The 21,200-nt window shown below is 37.6% G+C and overlaps 1 protein-coding gene across 5 annotated transcripts in view; it reads right to left on the bottom strand.

Moving 5' to 3' along the window:
• The window catches only part of LOC126248773 (calcium-transporting ATPase sarcoplasmic/endoplasmic reticulum type), a 91,752-nt gene that overhangs the window by 20,615 nt on the left and 49,937 nt on the right, over positions 1-21,200 (bottom strand). For all 5 annotated transcript variants that reach the window (XR_007545539.1, XM_049950159.1, XM_049950167.1 and 2 more), the window contains exons 4-14: positions 18,548-18,630; positions 14,264-14,368; positions 13,490-13,628; positions 12,153-12,295; positions 10,794-10,884; positions 9,851-10,023; positions 9,484-9,707; positions 7,926-8,433; positions 1,958-2,242; positions 809-1,021; positions 483-703 (exon numbers count right to left, since the gene is read on the bottom strand). Coding sequence is in view for 4 of the 5 variants with exons in the window: in XM_049950159.1 (XP_049806116.1) it covers positions 483-703; positions 809-1,021; positions 1,958-2,242; positions 7,926-8,433; positions 9,484-9,707; positions 9,851-10,023; positions 10,794-10,884; positions 12,153-12,295; positions 13,490-13,628; positions 14,264-14,368; positions 18,548-18,630 (2,185 nt within the window). In the remaining variant the exon portion in view is untranslated. The remainder of the gene's footprint in view (positions 1-482; positions 704-808; positions 1,022-1,957; positions 2,243-7,925; positions 8,434-9,483; positions 9,708-9,850; positions 10,024-10,793; positions 10,885-12,152; positions 12,296-13,489; positions 13,629-14,263; positions 14,369-18,547; positions 18,631-21,200) is intronic.

The following is a 21,200-nucleotide window of genomic DNA, read 5'->3' as shown; positions in this document are numbered from 1 at the left end:
CCATTTCACTATGTTGTAAACATTAGACAATTGTTGGACCTATACGTAGCTAGTTTTCAGTTAATTGGTAGTGAGATATATGAGATGCACTGTCCTTTTGAGTCCATGTTAAACTGGGAACCCCCCCCCCCCCCTCCCACCATAACTGGCTAGGTAAATCAGTTCCGAGGTTGGAGGAAGTTAATGTCACACCAGCCCTAACAGGACCACAGTACAGCACTGAGTTGTTTAAACCAGTCTTCAAATTGATGACGGCTTTACCTCTGTAATTTTGATAGTGGAAAAACAAATTAGCATTAAAATGTTTTCTTCAAGGTACCTTGCCTTGGTACTGATGATGTATTCACAAATTTTTCTGATTTTAGAATTTAGATTTTTTATAACATAATAAAAAATTATTAGTTTTGAGGATAAATGAGATATCTTGAGTTGTTTTACTTCACTTTTTTTAAAAAATATGCTTATTTTATAAAAGAGCTCACCTGACAACCTCACCAATATTAGAGGAGATGAGGTAACGGATAAATTGTTTCATGTTGTTGTAAATTGCACGACCCTCCTCAACAGCAGCAACAATGGTGGAGAAATTATCATCTGCTAATACCATCTCTGATGCAGATTTGGCTACAGCAGTTCCAGAACCCATGGCAATACCAATTTCAGCCTTTTTCAGTGCTGGAGCATCATTCACACCATCACCTGTCTACAGAGAAGACACACTGTATCAGACAAGCCAATAATGGAGATACAGTGTACTCTTCTTTCAATAACATTTGTTTGCATACCATCTGAAAATAAATTAACATACCATTGCAGAAATTTCATTCATGCTCTGCAAGTATTCCACAATCTTTGACTTGTGGGCAGGTTCAACTCGGGAGAAAAGACGAGACCGGGCAACAGCAGCTTTTTGTTCAGCTGGTGACAAGTCATCAAATTCACGACCAGAGTATGATTTGCCAGTTGTGTCTTCCTCCTCAGTAAATACACCAATACGTCGGCAAATTGCTTCAGCTGTGGACTGTAACATATTGAATGTTTTTAAAAAAAAAAAAAAAAAAAAAAAAAAAAAAAAAAAAAAAAAAACAAAACAAAAAACACACACACAAAACTTCCAAGTTTACGGGTGATAAGTTTATAGAACGCTTATGCAGTTTCATACTTAGGATACTTATTTTCCATACACCATAGTTCCTTTCAATATTTGATATTCTATCATAATAAACAATTATAGTTATGATATTAAAATATGTAACTTATGAAATCACAAAAGTCAGTAATTTTTCTAACATGAACATGATCTTGCATAATCACATCATCAGCACAAAAATATTTATAATTATAGTGTTATAAGATTATTTTGCATTAATTTCACACTGTCTAGCTTCAATTAAAAGAAATATTTTCAACTTCTTTGTCTGATTTCTACAGTTTTCATTTCTAAGTCTTCTGCAGTACCTCATATCACTTACTCTGGCAGTGAAAAATCAAAGTTTTCTACTTTCATATTACAATTTTCTTCATTATTTGTATTTGAAAAAAACTCTATGAATGATCATTTGATGACATATTTGCTGCAGGAAAGAACAGTAGTTTTGATGGTAGTATTTATACTGTGTTAACAAAATTAAACCTGATTCAGTAGACAAGAAAAATCCCACGGAAAAAATATTTTCAAGGCCTGTGGGAATACTTTTCTACAGTTGATTATTTCCTTTTACAGAAAATAAAATTTTATAACAGCTTGACTATTTTATTTAAATAAGACCACTGCATGGTGAGTAATCAAACAACAGAACTACAGCACTCACAATATAATTCATTTTTCATAACGCTAATGATGATAATAAATAGATTACTACTCAATAATCCAGATATGCAGTATATGTTTATTTAACATGATCAGATTAGGGTGTTCATGTATGAAAAACTATACATAACACATTTTAAATCTTACCTTGTTGTCTCCAGTAATGACGATGACACGAATACCAGCAGCACGACACCTCTGAATAGAATCGAACACTTCCTTCCGTGGAGGGTCCAACATACCCACAACACCTACAAATGTCAAGTTCACCTCATAAGTGTAGAACTTAGTAGAATCCCCAAGATCCATATCCTCAGGCTTCATAGGACTGTCTCCAGTAGCCAGAGCAAGGCAACGGAGGGTGTCACGCCCAGTACCATACTGCCGTGTAAGCTCCAGAATGCGGTTCTTCAGAGTGGCTGTCAAAGGCACCTGCCAAATAAATGTTTTTTTTATAAAAATTATACTTTGTATATAGTTCACTACTGTAATTGCTCAAGAGCATTTACATAAAAATGTGGATTCTGTAGCTCTTAACAATGGCACATCTTGTAAGAAAATAACTATGTTACATATATATCAGTGTGCAAGTAACACTAAATGTGTCAAACTCAACCATTTAAGAATAAGGTCTAAGGAATTAAAAAACTGATTTACTATTAACAAATAACAACATACTACCCTGATTTGAGGACTTAACGTAAACAGATACATATATTCACTTTCTAAAAATAAACAAGTTCTGCATGTGGTACAAGTACGATATATTATCTACATCAAGAGGTCCAATGCAAACATAAGCTCACTAATATGTGTGCAAATAAAATAAAATGTAACAAAGTGAATCAACAATTTGTTAATATTTTCTTTTAATATAAGTTATGAGATACTCTGTGTTAATCTGCTGAAAGTTACTCAATTTTCTTTCAGCAATTTTTTAAGTTAAAATTTCCAAAAAGCTGATGCATGCAGTAAAATATCAGTTATTTAGGAGAAATTTCATTACTATGCAGAAATCAGTGTAAGGGCAAAGCCCAAGGTACTCAATGCAACAGTCTATAATGCCGTTTTCACAGTTATGATACTATTATGGACAACCACACTGGTACCATTCAAAACTCTGCATTAAGTACACATACTTTTTTGTGGAGTTTACTTAGCTCTAGTATAAACTAAATTCAAAATTAAAATTTAAATCATGTTCTCAAAGCTATAGATTAACTTCTATATTTTATTATATGATGGAATTGACAAAGGGTTTGGTAGGCTTCCCTTGGTTGTAAGGTTGGAACTGAAAATCCATTCCAAAATATTCTAAACTGAGACTCACTCTGCCCTCCTACCAGCTTGACGGTATATGGCTGGAAAGACATTACTTCTTTAATGGGACCTCCAGGGATACCCATTTGAGCTCCTGAAGCATCTCTGTAAAATTTGCACACTGTTCGAACCTACCGATAACAAATCTAGCAGGCTGCCTCTGAAATGCTTTGATGTCTTCCTTTAATCCAACCTGGTATGGATCCCATAACTTCTTCATTGGGCTCTAGAAATCATAATCCATAAATTTCTTTGGATTTGAGAATAAATTTAAAGTCTCAAGGTGTCAAACTTGATAACAGTGTCCTTGTTGCAACTGTCCCTTGAGTTTTCCATTGTCAAAGCATCTTCGTGAGCACACAGGATGAAGATTCTTTTTCCCTTAATTTTGCAACCTACACTGCTTCTCAGACATTTATTACATCCATTTGGTCTACAAGAATTCATACTTTGATTAATTCTCTACTAAGAAGTCAGCAGGTTTTCACATTTAAGAAATGTGCTGCAACTTACGTAAGGCCCTGTTATAATTAACTGTTTAAGTAAAATGTACGGCACTTTTCCCTTTCGTACTTTCTGTGGCACCATCTACCTTTAATTACAGCTCACTAAATGACATATTGTGAACCTTCTTGGTGATCATCTGTGGTTCCAGTTTTGGATCATCATCCTCATGTATCATCCTCAACATAGGTACTTCTTCATTTGAACAAGATCAAGCATTTATTAACTACTAAAAATCAAGGACCAGATTTTTTATACAGCTTTACCAAATTTGATCAAACTTTCATTGGCAATAAGTCATCTAAAATAAAACTTCTTATGTTGGCACCAAAGTCCATTTAAAGAGCCCATCACTTCGCAATTATTTTTAAGAAGGCCAAATTACAGTTTCGTTTGTGGTGGTCATGACAAGACATTCTGCAAAATGTTATAGTTTTGTTTGTGGTGGTCATGACAAGACATTCTGCAAAATTTTACTAAATGCCTTCTTTGAAAACTATCTAGAAAAGATAGTTCAGAACTCCACTCATGTTGGAAATACATTAAATATAATGGAAACAAACAGTCATAATCTGTTTGAGGAAGTCCATGTTAAAACTGGTATCAGTCACCAGGAGGCAATTGCAGCAACAGTGATTGTAGTTGACCATATTCCGGTAGATACGTTCCCAGTAAAAAAATTCATAATGGGACATGTACTCCAAAGTATACAGTCACTGTAAACGAACTTCTAAAGAAACAGATACTACTGCGTAATAGTTATAAAGCATAGGGCTACAGGTAGAGAGATGCTGAATGAAATGCATTTGGCAATCATGAGAGCAATGCGTGAAGCCTCCGCCGACTACCACAGAAGAATATTGTCAAAAGACCTTTCACAAAACCCAAAGAAATCTGGTTACATTTAAAGGCTATTAGTAGCACCAGTGTCCAGTCACTCATGGACGAGACAGGAAATCAAACAGAGCAGCGAAGCGAGAGCAGCAATGCTTAACTCTGTTTTCAAATGTTATTTACAATGGAAAACCCAAGAGCATTGTTCCAATTCTCATACCACTTAAAGGATGAGTGAAACAGATACCAGTGTCAGTGGTGTTGAAACCAGCTGAAACCATTAAAACTGAACAAAGCCCCAGAGCCCCTATCAGATTCTATACTCACTCTACAGCCATAATCTATCGTAGATTCCTCAAACAAAAAACTGTGTCCAGTAGCTGGAAGAAAGCACAGACCACACCTGTCTACAAGAAGAGTAACAGAAGTGATAAAAAAAAACTCCTGTCCCAATATGCTTGGCATGTAATTGTACAATATTCGCACATAATATTGTATATCTCAGAATGACTTTCTCCACACCTGGATTTTGAAAACTTAGGTCATGTGAAACCCAACTGGCACTTTTCTTACTTGACGGGCTGAAAGCCATGTATCAATGCAGTCCAGTAGATTCAGCATTTCTATTTCCGAAAAGCTTGTGATTCAGTACCACATGCATGCTTATTATCAAAAGTACGATCATACATGGTATCAGATGAAATATGTGACTGAGTTGAGAATTTCTTGGTAGGAAGATTGCAGCATGTTATCTTGGATGGAGAATCATCAACAGATGTAGAACTAACTTTGGATGTACCCCAAGGAAGTTGGTTGCATTCCTTGCTGTTCATGTTGCACATTAATGATCTTACAGGTAATATTAATGGTAACATCAGACTTTTTGCAGATGATGCTGTTATCTACAATTAAGTACAATCTGAACAAAGCTGAAAAATACAGGATGAAATAATTACAATATTAGGAGAAAAACAAGTTGCTACCCACCATGTAGTGCAGATGCTGAGTCGCAGATAGGCACAACCAAAAGACTGTCAAACACTCAGGGAGCTTTTGGCCAAAGAGGCCTTCATCGGAATTTGACAAAACACACACACACACACACACACACACACACACGCACACGCACACGCACACACACACACGCACACGCGCACACGCGCGTACACACGCGCACACACACGCGCGCGCGACCACACTCTCTAGCTGCCCAGTCTGACCTTAGGAGCCAGAGACCGTGTGTGTGTGTGTGTGTGTGTGTGTGTGTGTGTGTGTGTGTGTGTGTGTGTCTGTCTGTGTCTGTGTGTGTGCGCGCATTGCGCGCGTGTGCGTGCGTGCGCGCATATGACTATTGCCTAATTCTGATGAAGGCCTTTTTGGGCAACAGCCTTTCATTGTGCTTATTTGTGACTCAACATCTCTGCTATATGGCGATTAGCAAACCTATCCTTTTCATAATATTGTACAAATACTCAGTAAGACCCTGATAAGAGTTCAAACTGGTGCAATGACTGGCAACATGCTTCAAATGTTCAAAAAGGTAAAACGATGTCCTTCACAAAACAAAAAGTTAGTCTCCTATGAATATAATATTACTGAATCACAGGTGGAGTCTGCAAGTCTTACAAATACTTGGTTATAACATTTACAAGGGAACTCCCCCCATTGCAATCCCTCAGATTTAGTGCTAAAATGGCTTAATGGATAGGCTGTTAAAAACAGAATACAGATCAAGCATGAAAACAGGAAGAAGGTGTACTGAACAGTGGGGGAAAAAAGCTAAATAGAAACAGTGAATGGTTCAAGCTCAACAGAAGCAACATCAAGCAAATTTCAAGAATCATAGCATCATGTCATGGTTGTGTGGGCACGCTGTTTGTCTGCGAAGTGGAATTCCCCCCCCCCCCCCCCATGTTCAAAACTCCCTCTGGCCCTATTTTTTTTCCTCCCCCCTCGCAACATTGTTAACTTTCTGTCTGGTCACTGACATGTGTGTTCTTCAGTGGTCATACAATACCTTCGTTATAGAATAGGAGTCCTGTGGTAACAATATATTACCATCACAAGTAAATTTGATGAATAGATTGAGATGGCAAGATGCCACATAGACCTCTCACAGAAATGAAAATAGCAAACAAACAGGTGCGAACTGTTACAACAAGGGAATTCAAGAGACACAATTTCCAAAATGGAAAGCAAGATTCATAACGCGGTACATGCGTAGAACAAATAGGAGGTACATATGTGTGTGGACAGACAGTTCATAATTTTGTGGAAAATAAACAAATAATATGTGGCCCATGGGAGATTTGAACATCAATCTCCCCCTTCCCAGTCCAACACTATGACCACAGAACGACACCACTGATATTCACAGGCACTCATGTTGCACATGTTACACTTTGACTGTTCTCTGTTTCTATTTTGCTTCTTTTTCACAATTTAATACACCACCATACTGTTTTCATGCTTTATCTGTGTTCAGGTTTTGACGGGCTACCACTGGACCATCGTACCACTAAATCTGAGGGGGAGTGTGGTGGGGAGTGTCCCTTGTTAGTAGGGACGTGAATTGGAATGACGACATAGGCTCAGTTGTGGGTAAAGCCAAGTAGCAGACTTTGGTTTATTGGTAGAACAGAAGAGAAATGTAATCAGTCTACAAAGGAGATTGCTTACAAATCATTTATGCAACCAATTCTAGAATAGTGCTGAAGTGTGCAGGACCCATACCAAGCAGGACTCTCAGCGGCTACTTAATGTATATCAAGAAGAGCAGCACGAATGGTTACAGGTTTTGTCTGATCCACGGGAGAGTGTCACTGAGATGCTGAAAGAACTGCACTGGCAGACACTTTAAGATAGATGGAAGACATCCCAATAAAGTCTACTGACAAAGTTTGGAGAACTGGTTTTCATTGGTGACTCTAGGACAACACTGAAAGCCCTCACACATCACTCCAACACTCCCCACACATCACTCAAACATGGTACCTGAGGATAGGATTAGATTAATTACAGCATGCAAAGAGCCATTTAAACAACCATTTTTTCAATGATCTGTATGTGATTGGAATAGGAAAAAGTCCTATTAACTGGTCTAGTGGGATGTACACTCTGCCATGCATTTCAGAGTGGTTTACAGTGTATATACGTAGAAAAGCAAGTTAGCACTTAACTTACACTCTTGTGCAGCACTGGTGACCAAAGTTAAGTGCTAAGTTTCACTTGTATAAACAACATCTCTGTACCAGACAATAACTTTCCAACTTGCCTCAGGCTGTTGTGAATACACTTCACATAAAGCATTATTCACTGAACACACTTTTGCGATACAAATATGAACGCAACTAATGAGCTTTGTGTACAATAACTTAATTTTTAAGATAATTTTATCTATGCAGAAAATAATGTGATGGGACAAACATTTTTACGTCAATCTCTCACGAACACATACCTTCTGAGTGCCGACGCGAGCATGTGTGCAGCGGTCCAAGACACCTTCTGGGGCACCTTTGCAGAAAAGTTTGGGCCCAGATCCAAGGCGAGAAGCTTTTAGAGGAACACAGTAAGATGACATGGATTTGCGATCTCTGGAGAATTCCAGAGTGAATTCTTTCTTCCACTTGGTTTCAATTTCTTGGCGAACACAGATGGCAGCAGCACGACGATCCAGACCAATTTTGCTGACGTTAAAGGGATTAAGCTTCTCTGCCAACACAATTAAGGCAGTTTCTGTGGCCTCTCCAACTTTCTCAAAAGCTTGCTTGAATTCATTGAAATCTATAGCCGAATCATTGCACATAACACAGATAGTAGCCAATTCATGTAATGTGTCATATTCACTGGCCTTTATCTTCTGCCCATGCAGGAAGACATCACCAATGGGTTCATAAGTGGAACCAGTAATTTCAAATTCATGGAATGAGCTATCATTGCCGTCAATCTTCTCAAATATAAACATCCTAAAAAAAAGTTTAAAAAAATAGAAATGATAGATGCAGTGAGAAGAACAATTAAATAAAATGTATATCTCTTGTGTTCATAGTACATGTCCACTTACAGAAAATTTAGTGTTTCAGAAGAAGCAACATATGAAGTTGTTTTTGCTTTACCTTCAGTTAAAATATTTTGCTTTCCAATGATTGAGATGACATGAAATACTAGTTTGCTATTATATTTCAATGATAATGAAACTGATAGAAATGACTGTTAGGTGGTGGTGGTGGTGGTGGTGGTGGTGGTGGTGGTAGTAGTAGTAGTAGTAGTAGTAGTAGTAGCAGCAGCAACAGCAGCAGCAGCAGCAGCACTAACGATGACAACAACAACTAACTAATGGGCAGTGGCACTTTTGAGTGAACAGAAGTGATTTGGAGTAGTAGTAATGAAATGTGAGAAAAAAAGGGCAAAAGATGGCATTACTAGCAAGTTACATTATGATAATTCATAAAGGATGAATGAGGAAAAGACAACTGAGAAGTATGTAAATAACATGCATTGCAAATAGGTGTCCCTTTGGTGGTGCAACGTAATATATTTTGCAAAGGAATGTACAGCCTTGCTAGTACATATTTAAGCTTCGTGGTGATCATGTGCAAAAAAGTTAACAATTTATGCAAATGTTTAATAGCGCACAGTGACATGCAAGGCAAAAACAATAAGGTTGCAAGTGCTTTCTTTGTAGCCAGCTGAGATCTCAAAACTATGAAACATAGTATGTGTGTGTAAATGATCCTATAGCATTTATAGGTAATGACTGGAGTGACACGTAATTACAGACTCCTTGTTTTAAAGGTTTAATTAATCCTACATGTGAACAAACAACTTTTTGTACAAGTAAAAAGGTATTTTAATATTGTTTAGTGTGAACATTGATTCGGTGACAAACTTCAGAGAAACCATATCTTTCTGGTTGTTGCTGAACATCCGGAAAAATCATGATGGTGGTGAATAGTTGACTACAGAGATGAGGACTCAACCTTTTCATAAAACTTGCTCCTTCTAAGATCAATTACCTGCTGACAGACATCTGATTTGTTGTCAATGTTCCTGTCTTGTCAGAGCAAATGACAGAAGTACAACCCAGGGTCTCCACTGAGGGCAGAGATCGGACAATTGCGTTCTTCTTAGCCATACGCCTTGTGCCCAAGGCCAAACAAGTAGTGATGACAGCTGGGAGACCCTCAGGAATAGCAGCAACGGCCAGCGCTACTGCAATCTTGAAGTAGTAAACTGCACCCTATAAATTTATAAGCTCTATGAGACACTCACATTAAAAGCTCAGTGGCCTCTCTTTCTTATAAAAAAATTGGACAAGAGTGCCTTGGCAAAATTTGTAAGCAAAGGTATGACATATAAATAGCAATTAATTAAAAAAGGTACCTTAATCCAGGAGCCCCCATGAGCTGGGTCATTGAAGTGGCCAATGTTGATCGCCCATACAGCAACACATATAACGGATATCACTTTCGACAGTTGTTCACCAAATTCATCCAACTTCTGCTGAAGAGGAGTCTTGATCTCTTCTGTTTCTGACATCTCAGTTCTGATCTTACCTGAAATATCATTGATGTACATGGGTTACAATCTGCATGCCACTCTTAATAACATGAGTTTTAAATCTACAAGTATTAGATGAATCCTTAACATTTCAGTACCACAGAAAGAAAAGAAATGGTAGTTAGATTTCACATACTGTTAGCATCTGAGTAATTATACATATGAAGCATTAGCTCATTTTAATGTGCCTAAGGAAGACAATCTGCTCTGGTCCTGTTGAACTTATCATCACAACATTCATCAAAGGTCATCCTTCATACATACTAATTTCATGTCTATTTTGCAGCTTGGCAGCATTGTTTTAACCTCATCCACCCCACAAACCCTGTCCCCTGCCCCTTTCATTATTATTGATGGAATAAATTTAAGTTGCTAGATCTATGTGGCCAGAACCAATTTCCATCAAAAAAATCTGAGTTGTTGATCATGTCAGGTTGTAAAATATAACAACATTTCAATCAATATTGCAAATGGCCTTGATCAGGGTGTGCAATATCACTGCAGCATATTGTTGTATATGCTTTTTCACAGTATAAAAGAGCATACCACAATAGCATTATACACACTGAAGAAGATCACTGGCAATATTAGCAAAAACATTGGTACATTTTACAATACAATGTGCTCTACAACCCACAAGAATTTTATGAAAATTGATGGTATAAATATTTGGCTATGGAAATGAGTGTTGTTGAATTTAAAATCGTTTTCAATTAATGTAATGTTTATTAAAAACTAAGATATTTGTATGTAATGTTATACATACCAATGGCTGTTGCAAGACCTGTTCCAATCACAACACCACGAGCTTTTCCAGCTGCTACATTAGTACCTGAGAAGAGGATATTCTTCTTGTCCTGTAACAAAGATTTTCAAATTGTAAGCTCTAATTTCAATTTTGTAAAAGTAGATATTGTTATATTTCTGTACATACTTTCCTGTACTGAAGGAGCTGTCAAGAGGCCGGGTACACTACAGGATGCAATGAAGATTGAAAATAGGAAATTTATACTAGTAATTTAATAAGATAGAGCAACATCTAATTGAAGATGGTGAAAGAGAAATCAGACAAAAGCGTGGTGACATTTGCGAACAACAACAATACAAAAACCATGTTCCTGCACACCAAACTTGAAGAAAGTTTTAAGATGAGAGATAATTGTCTGAATAATCATTCAAGCTAACCAAAAGATCAAGTTAGTGTGCAGAAATTAAGTGGAGAGACGATAAACAACATAAATCAGACACATTGGCGCAAATAATAGACAAACATGAAAACACAAAATCTGCTGGGAGATACGGAGAAAGGGAAGATAAATCAGAAAAAGTGGGGGGGGGGGGGGGGTGAAAGTGGAGAATATGAACAAATTTGCACTGCAACATCACAAAGAAAAACGTTTGGGAGAGATCAGAAGCAATGCACAGTGTTAAAGAAAGAGAGATATGTGGTGTGGAATATGTGTTGAATTGTAAAGAGACTACAGAAATAGACCTTTCAGGCTAGAGTGTGTCAAGAACAATCAAATATCTGCTGAAAAACTAAACAGAGTTTTAAAACTAAGATTTAAATCAGCAGGTATTGCCAGTTTTGACTTATGGCACTGAGGCATTTTTAACATAAAAACTATTCATAAATTGACAATTATTCAGTGAGTACTAGTGAGGTGCACTGGGTGAGACTAGTAAACAAATAAATTTATCAGAAAACGAATTGGAGTGGAAGGTGTGATTATAGATTAAGTAGAGGTGGGCAGCATATGTAGCCAGGTGAATGAATGGACAAAGAAAGTTCTTTGCCACACACCAAGATATGAGACAAGAAGACAATAAAATGGAAGGTGTGTAGATGATACTAGAAAACTGTAATGCATTGAAAAGTGTAGAGGGGTCCTTGTGCAATGATGATGATGATTATGATGATCCTTGTCCAACAGTCACTTAACACTGGCTGAATGCAGAACTAGATCAGTATGTCACAAGGAAGCATATGGCACTAAGACAAGCAACAGACTACATTCTACTCTCATATTATCATCATATTTTGCACTGTGACCTATGGTCACTATTCCGTAACACTGAAACATGCTAAAAGTATCATACATAATGTATACAGTTCCAATCTAACCTGGTTTACAGCTCGAGGGTCTGGTACTGGGTCTGTATGCTTTATAACTGACACAGATTCCCCAGTCAGAATTGACTGGTCAATCCTCAGAGTAGTGGAGAAAATTTTTACAAGTCGAATGTCAGCTGGAATCTTGTCACCCACTGAGAAAGACAATAGTTACATATTGATTAAATGAGATTTCAGTGGAACACTACATTACTTGATATAATCACACAAAAAATTAAAGTAAACAAAAGTTACAGAATAGCTGTTTTCAGTATTACTGATTCTCATCTTATAAACTATTACAATCCTGTATATGGAAAAAATGAGTAGATAATAATAACATGTTACAGGTTTCATTTGAAAATGTTGCAGCAAGCAGATCCCATTTTACATTTCATAGTCAGGAATACTCTAGGCCTGCTTTTTGATTTAAAAGTCATTTCAGATAGTATCAGATATCTTTTGGCAAATAATGGGCAGTTACTTACTGAATTCAAACTACATAATCACAAAAATATTGCAGACGATTGTACATCGTTTGGTGAGTTTCTTTAACAGGTCGTATAAACTACAAAGAGGTTATGTCAGGCAGCAAAGTGTTGTGCCAAGAACGAAAAAGAAAGGAAAGAAAAATGTGACAAAACAAAAATCTCTTGAGGGAGTGGAGAAATTTCCATTCACACATAAACAGCATTTAAGTTAAAGCTTGCAAAACTGAGGGGTGTGTGGTATTTCGCAGCCGCTACTGATAAGTCGCGTTTTTCTATTAGTTCTGGCTGTTACACTATCAGTAATTAAGCTCGCTTTTGTTGAAATTGTGTTTTATTTAGAAATATTTAACTCGCTACGAAAACGTTTTCTTTGAAGTTACACTCGCATAACGCACAAGGGAAGAACAAATACTGTATTGTTATAAAACTTCTTAAAATTGTTTAAAGACAATTCACTTTTTGCTTACTTTTCATGTAATTAGAAGTAGATAAAATAGGCAAAGGAAATGAAATGCAGATGTTACACAAAAACTGACTGATAGAGCAAAATGGGCATTTTTATTAAAATATATTGCTAGTCTCTGTGCACCATTTTAGTTTACCAACAATTATATTTTTTGCAACAAACTCATATTATTAGTTAACAGTTCCAATCAGAAGTGAACTTGTGGGCCATAATCAACTACTCATGTTAAACAATTTACAAAAGCCAGTCAGACAGAAACCAATAAATTATGAAACAATTGGTATACTACGAGACCAGAAAAGCCATCTCGATTCCAAGCAGAATTTAAAACTAAACAAATACACCTATTAATATATCTTAACTTCTAAATGAACAAATGAAAATATTGATACCTGAGATCTCCACAATATCTCCTGGAACAATTTCTTTGGCACGGATTTTTTGCACTCCAGATTTATCACCTCTTACTACTTTGCCCATTTCAGGCTCATACTCTTTTAACGCTTCAATTGCAGATTCAGCATTTCGTTCCTGGAGCATACAGAAGTGTGAAATGAGTAAAATGAATTTTTGCTTATCTGTAACTACTATTTCTCTCTCTCCACATGCATTACAATGTTCTTTTAGTTTTAACACAATTTGTAGCCCTACAGGATTCTATCCAAATTTCTCTTCAACCAAACTGAGCCACAACTAGATACGAATCCGGCAAATATCAGGGTACATTCAGGAAAGTGTGATCGTGTACAGAATAAAATTTTAGCCTGAAGAATTCAATAACATATTTTTGTAACACAGCAAACAAAGGATGCATCATTACATCAGTCAATTTTAAAAGAGCATTTGATAGCAGAGAGCAAGAATATCTTTTCGGAATACTAGCTGGATTTGGATTCGATCAGGAGGCAACAAACATGCAAAAATTAAAAAAACTCAGACATAATCAAAAGTGAAATTTATGGGAGAACTGTGCAAAGAATTAAACACACACACACACATACACACACACACACACACACACACACACACACACACACACACACACACACACAGAGAGAGAGAGAGAGAGACAGAGAGAGAGAGAGAGAGAGAGAGAGACAGAGAGAGAGAGAGAGAGAGAGAGAAACATAAGGTTATTATCTTTTGACGTTATATAAAATTATTACCTGCCAAACACCAACCACAGCGTTGGCAATGAGAATAAGCAGAATAACAAAAGGTTCAACAAATGCAGTGACTGAATCTTCATGCTCTTCAAACAAGGCAAGAACCTGCAACAGAAACTTTACTTTAGAAATAATAGTGTTGTCCAATTTGAGATATATATGTTTTAAGAAATGATGCACTACTTTTATCAATAGATTTCTGATGTTATTAAGGATGTAACATCTAAGGCAACAATTTAAGACTAATTTAAATAAACCAAATTTATTTTTCATGGACTGGCAGAAAGCAAGATATAACCAGAATGAAATACAATCAAATGATGAGTGGCTTTGAAAAACTAGACCCCCCTGAATTCTTGATCAGATACTATTTGGTGATGCTGAAAGGGTTCCCCGACTACATTTTGTACTGGTAGCCTGAGGGTTAATGTTTAATAATTTCCTGAAAGCTACTGATATTAACATGGACAACATTACATTTAAATGTTTTTAATGGAAATTGCAAGATCCATGAGCACAGTTTATCCTTTACATATTCGATTATGAAAGACTACAGGGAAGCCACCATTCTGATTGAATTTCAATGAATCCATAATTATGCCAGTAGTATTTTCAGCTGCTAGGTGCAATATTATTAACACAGAACATGAGACTGAGTATCTGGAACTCAAAAATGTTATCTTAATAAATTCAACTTCAAGATAAATGTACGAGTGTGAAAGTTCCATCTTGCCATTCTAAAAAGTTCTGTAATAATTGGATGGCTGAGAAAAAAGTCTTGCAAGTCAATGTTTTGCAGTTTTGAGATATCCAGCTGTTCAGAATACACCACGACCAATCTGTTATAGTGCATAGTGGTGTATGGCAATCTCTAAAACTTTATTGAAAGTTACTGTACATGGTTCATTGATTTTTTCTGTAGTGTCAAATACAAAACCTTTGTTATTGAATAAGTAGCTATTTTAACTTACACCACAATGTTTCTCTGCCATCCAGTTGTAATCCATGGTTTACTCACAATTTATCATTCCAACCCATCAACTGCGAGCTCCAGCTATTCCTCCCAACAATTTATTATATTTCAAAATTGATACATGAGAAATGAAATGATTGTACGGCATTTTTTTTATGACTTCCATAACGTGTGTGTGTGTGTATAACAACAGTCCCCCGAGCAGATAACATATCATAACATCTCCAACCCAGCTGGGAATTGAACCCAGGTAAATATGTAAAAATGAGTAAGATTTTAGCTGTTGTAAACATTGATAAGAACACTTTAATAAAACCACATTTTACTTAGAAAGTGTATTCAACAATTATTTTCAACATGTGATTAATAACAATATTTAAATATGCCAACACTGTGTAGTATTTGGATGGACAGACAGAAGGACAAAAAGGCTGTACAAAAACAGTACTAATGACTGATGGATCCCCTAAAAAAATTGACCTTTTATTGGTGTATTATACACTTTAAATGTCACTGGACATTTACTTACTTTGCAAATGAAAGACAACATTGTTTGTGCCTTCTCTTGAACCATGTGATTGTGTAGCTTTCCAGTCTCTTGATTTTATGATCACTAAGAGAATTCATGTCAGTGAAATTCAGCTTAACTTCCTTCCACAAACATTTAACTTCTTGCTGGCATGTCTGTTTTGACTTGTTATCATGCCATTTCCATATGCATTGCAGAATTTTTGGTACAAATTCATGTTGAACACAATGACAGTGGTTTCATGTGTGTTGCAAAATATCACTAGTGACTCACAGGCAGCGATTTACACCAGTGTGGCAGATAACTTCCCGAATGAAATCTGACACTTGTGTGGCACTTGTTCCAAATCGGTGCATCCCAGGCCAAGGACGTAGCCAAAGAGGGGGTCCACTGGGTCCGGACCTCCCATCCCCCTCCCCTAATCACCTGAATTAAATTACACATGACCTAGTTGCCGTGTAGTGAAATTGAAAGATACAAGGGATGATCAAGAAGTTTCAGTTTGAGGGTGTTGCTGCAGCGTAGATGCAATGTAGCGCTACTCTGATGCAGGTATATAAGCACCGACTTGAAGGCAAGGGATGTGTGTGGCATTTGTGTCGTTCCAACTTGCATGAAGTAAATGAGGGAACATAAGTGTGGCAACGTTATTACCAACTGCATCCAAACAGGACTGATGTGCTGTTATTTTTTTCTAGGCTGCCAAATAAGAAACACTGCTACATCCATTCGGGGATGACGATTTTTATGGGCAGCATGTCTATCGGAAACCACCATTGTGGAATGGTATGACAAGGGGTTCTGCTGCTTCATGATAATGAACTCAAGCAGGAGACACTCGAGCACCCATCCTACAGTCGTCATCGGCCCAGTAAGATTCCCATGCCTTCAGTCCCCTTAAAAAAAGGACTTCAAAGGTCAACAATACCTTTCAGATGAGGATGTGCAGCCTGCACTTTCGAACTTCTTCACGCAGCAGCACACGGTGTTTTCGCAAATGGGTTTCTTCAACCTGGTGAGTCATTGGGATGATTGCTTCAATTATCACTGCAATTTTGCCTGAGTGGCACACCAATTCTGGAATGTATGGCCTTCGAATGGAAACTTTTTATTATACCTTATATTCTGATATTCAATCATATTGCAAAAAAGGGATACATATTATAATTAGTCAACAAGGGCACTGATGGATTTAAACCATCTATACACAGATTGCACTATCCTTACTTTAGCCAAGACCAACCACTGTACATTTATGGCCTTACTCAACTTCAGTTGTTTCGTAAATCAGTTCAGTTCTTACTTGCAGTCAAATTTGATATATGTGTTGTCTTTTATTTATTTTTGCTGTGCACTGTTGTGATAGTTTCTAATTATGGATAAGTTTGCAACAAGAAAGAAGAGGAAAATCAATGCTGATTCATCCAACAGCATTATGGTAAGTTACAAATTTGTATGCATTACAATAATAACCTAATTACCGATCTAAAGAAGTTTAATGTTAACACTGGATTTGTTAGTAGGTGACAGGTAGAATTTTGAAGTCGCAAAACTTCAGTGTTTTACAAGGCAGCGGATAGTAAAAATTATTACAAATAACATTATATTAAAATCAGTGCATAAAAACACACTTGGATTTTCCAGCGTTCCCAAACATTGTGTTGGTCAACAAAAATATCGCCCAAACAGCCATGGTTGCAGTTCTTTCATAAATTTGCTCAAAATCACATTGTTTTCAGCCCAAATGGCAAAATATTGCCCAAACTTATCACCTGGAAGGCCCTCACTTGTGAAAATCAATTCTGATATGAAACAATGGGGAGGGGTTAGTGGAGGGCACAAGTAATGTGTGATGACAGCACATTCTATAATACATTTGTTTCTAAAAGATTTTTTTCAGCTAGCTGCTTGAATTTGTCTGAACCAACTATGCCCTGCTTCTTTCCCCCACCTCCTTTTGTTCAAAATCAATTTACGCACTTGTAATACTAGAATAACTGAAGCCAAGAATTCCCTGCACAATTAAATATTAAAATATGAACGCACTCATGCATTATCAAATAACGAAGCATGTACATGCAATACCACCATTCCATCTTTTGTTATGACACATTTTATCTTATTAGAAAAAAAATGCACAATAACCATTTTTTTCAAATTCTCCACCAAGTAAGGTTGGTTGGCGCCAAAAGGCGCTGCACTAGCAACCACTAGATTTGGGAGATGAAGTGGTCCGAATCCATCCGCTGGCATCCTTTATGGGACTCCGTGGTTTCCCATTTTCAGTTTAGGTAAATGCTGGGGTTGGTCCCTCACTGGGCCAGAGCCAGTTCCTTCCAAATTCCTTTCGTTCCTGCCAGATTCCAATTCCCTTAAAGACACAGCCCACTGCTTAAATGACTATGGGGGAGGGTGGGGGAGAGGGGGAGGGTGGGGGAGAGGGGGAGGGTGGGGGAGAGGGGGAGGGTTATATGTACTGGAAGGAAACGTGATCAAACATTTCTGCAGCTTATTCTGCAAGGGTGATAAACACTGGACCAGACCGGAAATGTGTCCACACAAGCACCACATCACCCCCACCCCCCGAACTTACTTGCCTTTCCTTAGACTCTTGGTAAGACTCTAAATTTTTTTGTGCTTTGCCACCTCTGGCGCACTTCAGCTTGGCACCGCAAGAGGCCGCTAGAGTAGCTTGTGCTTTAAACTGGCTGTGGATGAACATGTACTATTTCTATATTATAACTAAAGTCGAACTTTTAATTGTGACAAAGTAAATACTTACGAATGATATGATGGCTGCAAGCAGCAAAATTTTAACTAGAAGATCGTCGAATTGCTCTAATACCAACTGCCATATCGACTTGCCTGAAACAAACAAAAAAAATTATGGAGCAAATCACGGAAATAATTGTAATTTCCAAAACTGGATTAACAGTGCCACAACATACTATTTAATCAAAATTAAATTTATGCTGGAGGAAAGACGCTAATGGCCTAAGAAACCAGTAATTACAAGCATGAAAAAAAAAAAAAAAAAAAAAAAAAAAAAAAAAAAAAAAAAAAAAAAAAGCTAATGTGCAAGGCAACCGCTGTGCTGTTCAAAGTATTTGTACAATGAGGTATTGAAATACCTGATATTTTGCATGTGATAATACTGTAAGCGATGTACCAATTTCAACTCAAAAGACGTAATTTCTGCAGTTCCTCTGCTTTTCGGAAGTGCTACTAATGGGAGGAGGAGGATGACGGCGACAAAGAGGAGGGAGAGGGAGACCTAATGAAACATTTTATAATCACTGCTACTCTACTTCTAAAGAACACCAACACCAGACGTTTGGACCATATGGTTTCTGATTTCCTCATCTCCACGATGTTACGAGTAATACACTAATTACAATACGGTTAACAATTAGAAATTCTACACGAGGGATTTATTATTAGCTCCTACAGCTGCGACAGTAATCAGAATTCATGATTATACTGTTTCAGCCATCAGAGAAAGCTGAGAATTCCTGCAAAAGATTTAAACAGTACTGTCACTGAAAAATTATGAGTGAGACTTTGTTGCCAGAAGTGACGTATGAAACTACAAAATCTATAGCCTAGATAACAGGCCGCAGCCGCTCTATGTAGGTTTACACACATACAAATGTGTGAAGTAGTGTCACTTTTCTCTTCAAGCTTGCCTAACAGTTCGATTCAAGAGAGGCGAAGCAGCAGTACAGATGAAGAAGCGAGGATGAGGGAAGGATAATGGTGTTTTAAGGTTTTTTGTCTACTGGGCTTTAGGGCAACAGCGGCAAATCTAAATGAGGATTATCTCCCCTCGAATAAGAGTGTAAAGTCTTCACCATTCCATCACCTGATTGGTGATTAACAAACAAAGCGCCAATTTCACCAAAATGCACGCTTTCCAATAACAATGGTTCCTAATAGAATCTCAGTTTGTGAAGCACTGATGATGGCATATTTACAAAGCAGAAAGGAATTGGTGGTGTGGGGACGCCAGTACAGTGAGTAACCGATACCGTTTTCTTTGTGTTTTTGAAATTTAGACATCTTAAAATGCTATTTTAATGCTGTTTTTGTCAGAGGTACAGGTACGGCGTACCGGCGACTCCCGTCACAAAAAGAGAACTGTATACAGGGTGAATTAAGTAAGACTTGCACTGCTAATATTGCGGAAATGAAATGTGTAACTGTTGTGCGTTTTTCCCAGCATGCATTGGCAGTCAGGGGCTCATATTGTTAGTCAATCAACAGAATGTAATAATACTTAGAAAGTGTATTTCTTTGTGCAATAATACACTTTTTTATATGGAACAAAGGTTATTGACATTAAAAAACAAAGTCGGGTAAATTAGGACGTCAGTGGTGTTTGCTGCAGGATTCTAGTGCGAGTTTTATGTGAACGTATTTTGCAAAGTTTCAACACCGACACTTGTTTGTGCCGGTCAACCTGCATAGTTGCTAGGTTCTATGATGTTATGTTTGCCTTGAGTAGACTGCAACTTGCTGGTCAGAGTGAGACAGCCCAAGCACTAGGTCATGAGAGGACGACGGGATTTACCAATGCTGAAAAAGCCGACATGCTTATGGTGTACGGTGGGTATAGGAAGAATGCAGTTCGTTGTTGCACGGTTTATGCGACATAATATGCCAATAGATATCAACCATCTCGGCAATTATTTATCAACCTCTTCAACCATTAACGAAAAAGTGCTAGCGTATCGCCTAGACAGTGTAACACACAAAATAAGTTGCAGTTGATCCACAAGTTAGCACCCTAGCAATCGCACGAGAAAGTGGCATCAGGCAGGCAGAGTCCTACACATTCTCTATCGACATAGGCTCCATTCCTGTCATATCGCTTTCCATCAAGAGCTCCATCAAAATGATTATGAGAATCATGTTAACTTCTGCCTGGGCGTTAAGACAGGATACTTCAGATGTATAATGCACTTGTTTAGTAATGAAGCCACATTTACCTATCAGCCAGGAAGACCACAGCACTATGTGCTACTGGTTTGTCCACAATCCCTGTTGGCTTCGTCAGGTGGAACATCAGCGTCCGTGGTGTGTAAATGTGTGGTGTGGGATAGTGAGCCATCAGCTCATAGGCCTGTTTTTCATAGATGGAACACTCAACGCGCATAACTATCGCAGTCTCCTAACAAACCGCCTCGCACTGATGCTAGAAGACGTTCCTCTGGGAGAACCCTGTGGTACCAACGCGGCGTAAATAAAAATGTAGTCTCAGAAAAAGTCGCATAGAGAACGTTGCGTATCAAATCATGGATGGGAACAATGCTGTTTGTGTATCCAAGGGAGCTCAATACTAGACTGGTGAGTACTACGTGACACCATGCTGTGATGTCTGATGTCACAGTCGCCACGATAAGACAGAGGAAATTGCCAGAGTGGTCTGCTTAACA

The sequence above is a fragment of the Schistocerca nitens genome, chromosome 1, assembly GCF_023898315.1.
Source record: "Schistocerca nitens isolate TAMUIC-IGC-003100 chromosome 1, iqSchNite1.1, whole genome shotgun sequence".
NCBI classification, from domain to species: Eukaryota; Metazoa; Arthropoda; class Insecta; order Orthoptera; family Acrididae; genus Schistocerca; species Schistocerca nitens.
Note: the sequence above shows the minus strand (reverse complement) of the source record. Positions and strands in the feature narration are given on the sequence as shown.